This window comes from Pollicipes pollicipes, unplaced genomic scaffold (genome assembly GCF_011947565.3).
Source record: "Pollicipes pollicipes isolate AB1234 unplaced genomic scaffold, Ppol_2.1 Scaffold_3087;HRSCAF=3621_pilon_pilon_pilon, whole genome shotgun sequence".
NCBI lineage: Eukaryota > Metazoa > Arthropoda > Thecostraca > Pollicipedomorpha > Pollicipedidae > Pollicipes > Pollicipes pollicipes.
Genome location: NW_023596225.1, coordinates 4,680,786 through 4,691,871, shown reverse-complemented (window position 1 = coordinate 4,691,871; position 11,086 = coordinate 4,680,786). Strand labels below are relative to the sequence as shown.

General features: G+C 63.7%; 1 protein-coding gene across 1 annotated transcript in view; it reads right to left on the bottom strand.

Moving 5' to 3' along the window:
• Dhc36C (Dynein heavy chain at 36C) overlaps positions 1-11,086 on the bottom strand; it is a gene marked incomplete in the record, with an annotated part of 72,630 nt that overhangs the window by 12,425 nt on the left and 49,119 nt on the right. The window contains 14 exon segments of the mRNA XM_037212333.1: positions 909-1,024; positions 1,461-1,567; positions 1,971-2,122; positions 2,532-2,684; positions 3,767-3,912; positions 4,353-4,533; positions 5,450-5,641; positions 6,078-6,483; positions 6,804-6,995; positions 7,817-7,950; positions 8,519-8,672; positions 9,343-9,571; positions 10,201-10,321; positions 10,737-10,957. Of these exon segments, the coding sequence (XP_037068228.1) occupies positions 909-1,024; positions 1,461-1,567; positions 1,971-2,122; positions 2,532-2,684; positions 3,767-3,912; positions 4,353-4,533; positions 5,450-5,641; positions 6,078-6,483; positions 6,804-6,995; positions 7,817-7,950; positions 8,519-8,672; positions 9,343-9,571; positions 10,201-10,321; positions 10,737-10,957 (2,504 nt within the window).

The following is an 11,086-nucleotide window of genomic DNA, read 5'->3' as shown; positions in this document are numbered from 1 at the left end:
CGACCCAGCGGCCCCATGGCGTCACGACCCAGCGGCCCCACGGCGTCACGACACAGCGGCCCGCCGGCATCATGACCCAGCGGCCCCACGGCGTCATGACACAGCGGCCCGCCGGCACCACGACCCAGCGGCCCGACGGCGTCACGACCCAGCGGCCCGCCGGCACCACGACCCAGCGGCCCCACGGCGTCACGATACAGCGGCCCCACGGCGTCACGACACAGCGGCCTCACGGCGTCACGACCCAGCGGCCTCACGGCGTCACGGCCCAGCGGCCCCACGGCATCACGATACAGCGGCCCCACGGCGTCACGACACAGCGGCCCCACGGCGTCACGACACAGCGGCCAAGTGGCGAACTCACGGCGCACCGAACAAAAGGCCAGCCAACAGCGACATCGAAAAACACCATTTGATATGCAAAGGACTTTGCTGGAATAGTTGGGCATACATTGGTTGTAACAACTTGATTCGTAAATTTCATTAATTTTCAACTATATCGTAATATGGCCGCGTCCCACGGCGCCTTCTTTCACTGCACTACCTAAGACTTCCCCGGATCTGCAGCTGCCCTCGGCGTGCCCCTGTGCCCCTGGGGTGTGCGCCGGCGCGCCTCTGTGCCCCTGGGGTGTGCGCCGGCGCGCCTGTGCCCCTGGGGTGTGCGCCGGCGTGCCCCTGTGCCCCTGGGGTGTGCGCCGGCGCGCCCCTGTGCCCCTGGGGTGTGCGCCGGCGTGCCCCTGTGGCCCTGGGGTGTGCGCCGGCGTGCCCCTGTGGCCCTGGGGTGTGCGCCGGCGTGCCCCTGTGGCCCTGGGGTGTGCGCCGGCGTGCCCCTGTGCCCCTGGGGTGTGCGCCGGCGTGCCCCTGTGCCCCTGGGGTGTGCGCCGGCGCGCCTGCCCCCGGCCACTGACCTCGTCATAGTCGTCGAGGAACATGCGCAGCTGGGTGACGCTGATACGCAGGTCAGTCTCGTTGAACTCGTAGGGCGTGTTCCAGCCGAGGGCGCCGTACGCCCGCCGCTCCTGGACTGGGGACGGGCGGCACGAGCGGCTCGGTCATCGCCGTACGATCCGATACGTCCTCGTCTGATGCACAGACTAGTGCGCGGACCACCCGTGCTCGCGGTTTTGTAGGCGTGGCTTGTGAGTTGTTTTGTGAAACGAAGATGTTTTGACCAGCAGTATGACATACATCATTGGTTCTCGCAGATGCAATCGTGGCCTCAAGACGTGACTGAAAAAGGTCTGCCGAATAACACGTAACGTCATGGTAATGCGAAGTGCTGCTCATCAGCCAACCCAATAACGCAAAAATGTCACATCTAACAATATGCCACTCAAAGCCAGGAAGCAGTGCACGCAGGTTACACCCGCTGAGCAGAGTACCACATTAACGATGCAGACAGAGCCGGGATAAGCATTTACAACACAGCTATTGGCAATGCAAAACAATAGTGTACCCACTGAGTGCGTGGAAGAAGCAGAGACTGTAGAGGAGCGCCTTGAAATGGGTCGGACTCTTCGACTCGCCGAAGAAGGAGGGGTCGACGATCGGGTCACTCAGGTACGACCTGTCCATCACACAGCACAGCCGGTCGGGTCACTCAGGTACGGCCTGTCCACCACACCGCACAGCCGCTGCAAGGCCTCGAGGACGCCACGTCGCCGGGTGTAATACGGCTCGGCATTTGGTGAGGAGCGTGCAATCTAACTCTTCTCATTACGGTCAGCGGGACAACTTTGTGGTCAGCATGCGCGCAACGTCTCGGCGGAGCCAATGGCCACAGTCCGACTGAACAATGCTTAAATCTGAACACAACACCGCGACAGAATCCAAGCATGGTCGCGAAATCGTCATCCACAGGCGCCCATCCAAAAGGTCTGCGTCGATCTCAGCGTTCGCCGTCACCAGCGGGGCGCTCGTGCGTCGGCGTGCGGTGACTGGGGTGACGCGCGCCAGCCCAGGGTGCCCACCGTTTGACGTTAGCGCGCAGTCCCTTGGGCGGCTCATTGGTGATCTTGACGCCGTTCTGCAGCACGGCCACCGGGAAGTGGTCGGCCGGGTACGAGGTGAGCCACAGCCGGAAGTCCGGGTGTGTAGTGTCCGGGCTAAGCTCTTCACACACCTGCGGCGGACGGCCGGCCGGGTCACCATACCGGCTCCACACACAGGGCTAAGCTCCTCACACGCCTGCGGCGGACGGCCGGCCCGGTCACCACACCGGCTCCACACACAGGGCCGCGGTCGCAGCTGGAGCAGCGCGGCTCCCGCTGCTGGCCCACTCAGGCCAGCGGCAGACGACGACGACACACGTGCCAGCGACTCTGTTCGAGCCATCGCGTTCCAGCTCAATGTATACTTTTTGTTTATAGTAGCACCATGACATGCCACAATCACAGTAAGGATCCACGTACCCATGGACCGGAGACGTACACATGGCGGCAGCTACAGCAAGACACAGTGTCGCCCGGACAACATTGCCAGAGATCACCGCCCGCAGCGCGCGGGTCCGGCGGCTCGTCGCAATCACAGACCTTCTCCAGGGAGGGCATCCACGACTTGGCGAGGTGGCAGTTCTGCAGCACGACCCAGGTGCCGTTTTTGACGCCGTCCTCCACCAGCCGCATGGCGATGGGGCCCTGACCCTGGCCAAGCGACAGCGACTGCAGCTTCGGCCCGCTGAAGCCCTGCCGGCGCCCGAGGCGGCGGACACGGCAATGTCGCGGTCGGAGCGAGGGAGACGGCCGACCGCCGGAGCGATGCAGAGCAGCGGGTCGCAGCCAACGATAGCTCGTTGCGTATCCTTTTATGCCAGGCATGTGTCTCGGCAGAGGCAGCACGGATAACCACCGATGCCGTCCAGATATTAGTGAACATTTTTGAAGAAGAAAAAGGCGGATCACATCAGGAGCACCGACACCTTATCCTCACGCGAACTGAACATGCCGCATTGACGTTCCACGTTTGTGACGTCGCTCTTCATGAGCCTGTCCTTTTTCTACTCATTGTTTTTAGCTTCCTGAATTCTCGGCATGATCGCTCTACATGCGCTGCTGCAATAAGCGACGTGAGTCCAGCACTTGTCCACTGTTCACAACCTCGCTCCCCATCCGTGACGTATTACCTAAACCCCCACCAGTCCGTGCCGTGCCGACGGCGCGGCCGCCTTCAGCCGCGGCCGGAGCGGGCGGCCGGCCGCCGTCAGCCGCGGCCGGAGCGGGCGGCCGGCCGCCGTCAGCCGCGGCCGGAGCGGGCGGCCGGCCGCTGTCAGCCGCGGCCGGAGCGGGCGGCCGGCCGCTGTCAGCCGCGGCCGGAGCGGGCGGCTGGCCACCGTCAGCCGCGGCCGGAGCGGGCGGCCGGCCGCTGTCAGTCGCGGCCGGAGCGGGCGGCCGGCCGCTGTCAGCCGCGGCCGGAGCGGGCGGCTGGCCGCCGTTAGTCGCGGCCGGAACGGGCGGCCGGCCACCGTCAGCCGCGGCCGGAGAGGGCGGCTGGCCACCGTCAGCCGCGCCCGGAGAGGGCGGCCGGCCGCCGTGAGCCGCGGGCGGAGTGGGCGGCCGGCCGCTGTCAGCCGCGGCCGGAGAGGGCGGCTGGCCGCCGTCAGCCGCGGCCGGAGTGGGCGGCCGGCCGCTGTCAGCCGCGGCCGGAGAGGGCGGCTGGCCGCCGTCAGCCGCGGCCGGAGCCGGCGGCCGGCCGCCGTCAGCCGCGGGCGGAGTGGGCGGCTGGCCGCCGTCAGCCGCGGCCGGAGCCGGCGGCCGGCAGCCGTGCTCACCATGTCGTCGCCAAACTTGAGCAACACGGCCGTGGGGTCGGCGCCCGGCGTCAGCACGAAGATCAGCGACGCGCAGCAGTGGGAGTCGGCGAACGACTTGGCCAGGTCGAACGGTGGCGGCTCGATGAACCGGTGGTCCAGACACTCTGCCCGGACAGGGACGCGCCGGCGTCAGGGGGCCGGGCGGGCAGCTGCGCGCAGGGCTCCGCCGATGCCGGGGCAGATGGCCGTGGAGGGCGTCAAAGGCCGGCGGCGTACCCACGGAAGGGCTGCGTCTCAGTAGCCACATACTGCACAGGTCAGTACGGCCAGTCTGACCGTTCCCGTGTCTGCTTCGCGCCTACCAGCCCTCACCGATGCAGGGTCGGGTAGTCTGGTTCTGCGCAAGCACACATGGACACCGCAGGCTCCCACACAACTAGGCATCGCATCGCTGAGACCACCACCTAACAGCAGAAATCGCCCGCCAGAAACCGCGCCCACCGGCAAATGAAGCATACCACTAGGCCGGCGCCTCACCAGAGCGGCCGAGGCCGGCACCAGGCCACGGACAGCACGACCGACTACAGCGCCGGCGCCAGCTCACCCGACACGAACGCCTGCACGGCCGGCACCATCTTGTCGGGCCGCAGGCAGCGCAGGATGCACATGCGCTCCAGCGTGATGAGCTTGCTCCAGTGGCCGGGCAGCGTCTCACTCTGCGGCGCCACGCTGTCGAAGATGGCCTTCCACGGCGCCGTGTTCGCCTCGAACTCCTCGCGAATGCCCTGCCGGCCGGCCGGGTCCAGATGTCGTGGCACGCTGTACGGGGATGGCGACGGGGAGAAAGGCAGCGTGCTGGCAGTGGCTCACACTGCTGGTCATTATCACAAGGCGGGGCGAGAAAGCAATGGAAAGCCAGCGGGCGTACATGCATTCGTCGCAGCTTCTGGGACCAGAACACGACCTCCAATTACAAAGCAATCACTTAGTACACATAGTTTTGAGCGGCACTATCCACCTGATTTCCTGATGATTCTTTCCTGATCTCTTTATCCTACTTGATAAAAAGGCGCCGATTTCCAAACCGGTCCGCTCTAATGATACGTTTGACAGCCACCATACAACTTGGCCTGCGCGCGCTCCGGTCTCACGACGACCGACCACAAGCACAGGCAGCGCGGAGCACCACATCCGTCCATACCATCGTCAGCAGGGTACAGACACGCCCAGCACGACACATCCAGCCCCAACATTTTGATGGGGTGGATTTATCGGACCTGAGGTCACGGTAAGCAGTGCTTGTTGCATGCATCCTGGCCCCACCACCCGATAGCGGAATTCCAGAAGAAAGACAAAATTATGTGAAGAAGCTCTGACGTGCTGCAGTGCGCCTGACGTCCTCAGCCCTCCCTTCTGACCCCATCTGAACGCCAGCAGTCGCTGCCACCGGCCGCACGCCATCCCGGCCAGGAGCAAACAGCGAGCCCCGAAGCGACTCGAACCGACCCACCCATGCCACGGGTAGTCCGGGAGGCGGACGCCCCAGTCGGCTGAGCTACGGGTGCTGCGGGTATCTCAATGGTAGCGCGCCACTGAAGAGTTATCTCTACATACATCCGGCACTAGCTCACCCGGTTGCCGGGGGTTGCAAGATTTCAGCAGGCTCATGCTGTCCGGCCACCCGGCTGGCCGACGACTCACGGCAAACGTGGGAAGCTGGGCGAGCCGGCAGAACTCGTCCCAGTTCTTGGGCGGCAGCCAGGTGGTGGGGTTCTTGTTGGGGTTGTCCAGGCCGACGCCGCCCGTCAGTAGGAACATCCACTCGGCCTCGTCCAGTTCGCCGCGCGCGCGCAGGAGGTTGATGGCCAGCAGCATGGAGAAGAGCAGCTTGTCCTGCCGCCGACGGACCGGCCGCACGGTCAGTCCAGCCCAGCGACGACTGGGCGGGACCGAGACTTGGGCCGGACGGAGGGCGAGGGCGTGGCTAGAGTACACGGTCAGAAGGAGAGCGAGGGCATGGTCGGGCCACACGGTCAGGCGGAGAGCGAGGGCATGGTCGGGTCACACGGTCAGGCGGAGAGCGAGGCCATGGTTGGGCCACAAAGTCAGGCGGAGAGCGAAGGCATGGTCGGGGTACACGGTCAGATGGAAAGCGAAGGCACGGTCGGGCCACCCGGTCGGGCGGAGAGCGAAGGCATGGTCGGTGTACATCCGAGCCCTGCTAGTGCGCGCCCAGGCCTGACCCGCCATACCGCGGTGCCATGCGGTACAGTCTAACCACAGAAGACGCTTTCCCGCCCTCCCCGTCTCTCTCCCGTACACAACGTGCCTTCTCAAACAGACTGCGGCACACGTTGGTGTACAGCGAGTAGGTGAAGTGGTCCTGCAGGATAAACAGCCGCTTCTCCAGGTCCTCGGCCTTCTCCGTGTTGTCGATGCTGCTGACGAACAGGCCGAAGAACCAGCCGAGCGAGTACTGGTACATGGGGTCGATGCAGCCCATGTCGGTAATGCTGAAGAAGAGGATGGACGAGTGCTTGGCAATGGGCGTATAGCCCATACGAGCCGCGTTGATCTTCATTTGCGTCTCCTCGGCCACTTGCTGCTTTTCGGCGATCTCGTTGCTGAGTAGCTTGGACGAGCTGAGCACCTTGATGGCCGTCTCGTCCTCGAGGATGTTACCCTCCGAAGTGGACAGCACCTCCAGAATCTTGTCCTCGATCTCCTTCAGCTGCCTGTGACCAGAGTCGGGAGCTCACCAACGCCGCAGCACGGCTACACGCCCCCGGGAGGCGCAAACAGTGCTTGTATTGCGGCCGACGCACTGTTGCGAAGCATGGTTGTGGCGAACGCGATAGGATGAGCACGGTCAAGGCCAGGTTAGCCATAGCATAATCTTACAGCACGAGCTCAGCCCTATCCTAAGTCCGCGCTGCATTCTTCATTCGGCAGCGTGCACCACGCACCTTCCGCGTTTTCTAAGCAACGGTGGCTGCACGTGCCGCTCGCTACCGACCCCTGCCTCCACCCCACCCGCTGCCGTTCCGGCGCCGACCTCTGGTTGTCAGCCGACTGCACGATCAGCTGACTGCGCTCCTCCTCGAGGTCGGGCTTCTCGCGCGACACGACCGTGCCCAGCAGCTGGTCCTGCAGGCCGGCCAGCGTGATGCCGAAGTTGAGCAGCGTCACCTTGACGGCGATCTCGGGCAGGTAGTGCGGGTTCCGCAGCTTTGTCGTCATGTAGAACCTGGCGGCGGGGCGGCGCGCGTCACCAGCCGTCGCGCCGCGGGCCCAGGCGGCGGTGGGGCGGCGCACGGTGTTTGTGTGCGGGGAGTCGATGCATGTGAGGCAGGCCCAGCGCGGTGTCAGCCGGGGTTTGATATCTCCGTGCGAGGGCAGGATGTGTCCAGCCGATACGCCAACAAAGGCAAATGCCTACACGGCGAGCGCAGCAGCTGCTGCAACAGCAGCGCCCCACGGCAGCACTCCATGATGCCTGGTTAGGCGCTCGAGGCTTCATAAGACCAGCTGAACTTCCACGTCTGCAATGACATCCGCGCAACGGATAGATACAGCAGCTTCTTGCTTCTTGTCGTTATGGAGAACGAACACAGCCACCTCATGTAGCACGAGGATATGCACAACGTCTTCTCAGGAGCGGGAGGTGATCGCTGCATCGGGATGATAATGTTGTACAGAGCATCAGTCTAACAGTCTGCAATCCACGTATCTCCCCCAGCGTTCACGAGCAGCAACACGCACGCACGCACACACGCACGTAAGCAAGCACCTGCGCGCGCATACGCGTGCACAAACACACGCACGCACGCACGCACGCACGCACGCACACGCACACGCACACGCACACGCACACATGCACGCGCACGCACGCGCGCACGCACGCGCGCACGCACGCACAAACGCCAGGTCAAAGTGCGCCATCGGCCGGCTCGTCCCCGCCGCGGGCCACAAGAGGCGAGGCCAGACCGGCCGCCTGACCAAATTGGTACTTCAGGACGGACGCCGGTGCGTTGATTTCACAAGACGCTACTGCCCGGTTGGCCGCACCTGAAATCCGGCGAGTACTCAAGCACCGAGTCCCCCAGCTTGATGCAGATGGCGCCCGCCTGTTTGAACGTCTGCTTGAGCAGCAGCGGCTCCAGCATCGGGTCCAGCTCCTCGCCGATGTTTTCCAACAGCACCTGAACGATAGGGCGGTATTAGGTTGCCAGCGGCAACAGCAACCGCCGAAATCTTCTTAGACTCTATCATTATGTTATTGGCCATCACGGCACTCAGACCTCAGGCCCGCAATGTACGGGTTAAAGGAGCTCGAAGGTGGTAAGCCCCCCCCCCCCCCCCCCCCAGCACCTGACACCAGCTCCCAGCAGATTCTACTGTCATGACGAGGGCGGTCGTCATGACGAAGGCGCTCACAACCGCAGTTGTCACGGGCGCAGGATATACTCTGTGGCTACCAAGAAAGGAAAAGGTATAACACTGTTGCAAAGCAAAGCGACAGCGTAATTTAGACTGGAAAATAATTAAAATCTATATTCTTATCACATCTTCACGGGGCTGCAGTGACACAACCCAGCATTATTATGCAACGTAAATTGTCCTGAGGTTTCACCTGAGTACGTTCTTGAAACATAGCCCACAGACGGAGCACTCCCTTGAATCACTCCGCCAACTATGCCCGTGTCTCCGGCGGCAGTCCCTCCATCGGCGCGGCGGCTCAGCGCGACCGGGCGCCGTCTGCCCACAAACCGGGTTCCCGAACTGGATGGCGTTCTCCAGCGAGCGGACGAAGTCGGTGTCGTTGCCTTTGGCCACGTGCAGCTGGTTGGCCTTCTCCGTGTTGCGGATCCACTTGTTGGCCTGGCCCTCCGGGTCGATCATGAGCGGCCAGCGGCGCGCGTTCCTGCCAGCCGTCACAGAGGTCAGTTAGACTGTCCCGTCCTGTCCTGTCCTGTCCTGTCCTGTCCTGTCCTGTCCTGTCCTGTCCTGTCCTGTCCTGTCCTGTCCTGTCCTGTCCTGTCCTGTCAGTGGCACGCGGTCCTACTGGTCGTAACCAAGGGCAGCCAGCCCGCCTCTCCCACTGTTTGGCGACGCTTGTAAGCGCTCATATGAAAACGTTGCTGACCTTTTGCAAGCCCTTCAGTACGTCACCGAAAAGTGTGCATGGCAGGAAAAACACAACGTTACATTATCTAAAGCAACGCTATGACAAGCAGTAACAGCAAGTCATGTCCCCGAAGGTTACCTGCGCGTGCCATTTTTCTACGCACTCCTGAACGAGATGTGATCGGTTTTCAAAGCAATGAACTCTCAGAGCTTCTTACCTCACACCGTACCCGCGTAGTAACTACACAACACTCATCCCGCGGACTGGAACACTTTCATGATTAACTTCCTAATGGAGGCACATCACGACGCCGTAAGATCAATGAAACTGGCTCATTCTCGAAGGATTATCCCACCCAATCAACACGAAAGCAATTCACGCGGCACACGCCCCAAGCCTGGCAAGGCGGCACAGAGCGCCGCAGTCTGGCCTCGGCCCGACCGCCGCCAGTCCAGCCGGGGCTCACTTCATGATGACGCCGTTGTCGACCGAGTAGAGGTCAGTGGGCAGGCCGTGAATGTTCCAGGCGCGGATCTCCACCGGGTTGCCGAGCACCAGGCTGAGCTCAAACTCGGGGCTGCACGTGATGGCCCGGTCCACGCAGCCGTCTATCCAGCCCTGCACCTGCTCGGCCCGGTACTGGGACGTGAAGGCGCCCAGGTACGCCACCACGCCAGACGCGATCAGGATGTCGCCTGTGGGCGGCGCCGGTCCGCTCAGCCGGGGGCAGTTATCGCCCGGGGCGGGTCGTTACTGCCCGGCGGCGGCAGGCGGCGACGTCAACGGTGTCGGGCGGCGGTGTGGCGCAGAACAGCGCAGCGGAATACGGCGACGGTAGCTACACGCACACGCTGGAGCACAGCCATCATGTGCCGTCAAGAGGCCCCCCCCCCCCCACCCCCACCCCCCACCCCACCCCCACCACCCCCCCCCCACCCCCCACCCTCACCCCCCACCCCCCACTCCCCCACACCCCCACTCCACTCCCCACCCCCACCCCCACCCCCACCCCCACCACCCCCACCCCACCCTCAACCCCCACCCCCCTCCCACCCCCACTCCCCTCCCACTCCCACCCCCAACCCTACACCCCACCCCCCACCCCACAACAACCACCACACCCCACCAAGCCACACCCCAACGCCCACTCCCACCCCCACCCCCCCCCCCCACCCCCCCCCACCCCCCACCCACCCCCCTCCCACACCCCCCCCCCCCCCACCCCCCACACCCACCCCTCACACCCACCCCCACACCCCACTCCCCACCCGAGACAGCAGCCGCACATGACACTCTGCGGAGGAGACCGCCACGCGGCACGTACCAGTGAGGTTCTCGTACTTCTTGCCCAGGTTGACGGCCGTGGAGCTCCAGCGGTCCTTCTCTCCGCCCAGTCCGCCGATCAGCTGCTCAGCCCGCTCCAGTTTCAGCTGGCACAGCTCCACCTGGACGGGCAGCAGTATCACGGGCCTGTCTGGTCTGTGCACAGCCGCCCCCGGCCGGCAAACATGCTCACAATGCTGAATCTAGGCGAGAGCAGCCCCCGCCAGTGACAAAACCTGCTTACAGCAGCAAGGGTTGATTTCACTTGAGACGTTGTAACTTATAACAGCTGAGGTATATGTCACTTGAGACGTGACTTGAAACTGGCGCGGTCTCATGATCAACACTAAATTCAACTGAAGTCTCGGATGGCTCGCAAAGCTCATGCCACGCACACAACATTCATACACTCAACTCCGCAAAACCGTACAACCAAACTGAAGTCTGGCCGACGCAACAGGCTCCTACATCCTCTTCTCGCCCTACCCGCCACGACACGAGTCCAGCGGCGCCCAGTCGGCCGGGCGGCGTCCGTACCTCGTTTTCGAGGTCGACCTTGCGCTGCTTGTTGGCCTCCAGCTTGTTCTCCAGCTCCTGCAGGCGCTCCTGGACGGTGCGCAGCGAGGCCCGCTTGGCCTCCAGCTTGCCCATGGCCTCGGCCAGCTCGCCCTCGGCCTTGCCCAGCGCCTCTTTCTTCGGCCCTACTACCTTGGCCACCTTGTCGTACGCCTCCATGGCGATCACCCAGCGGCACAGGCCTGACCAGCACCGCGCGGCCATGGCGTCAGCGGGTGCACGTATGGGCAGCGCGCACCACCCTACGTTCAATACTACACAAGCATGCAGGAAATACCACGCTAAGTACGTGCTGTAACAGTCGTTAGTTG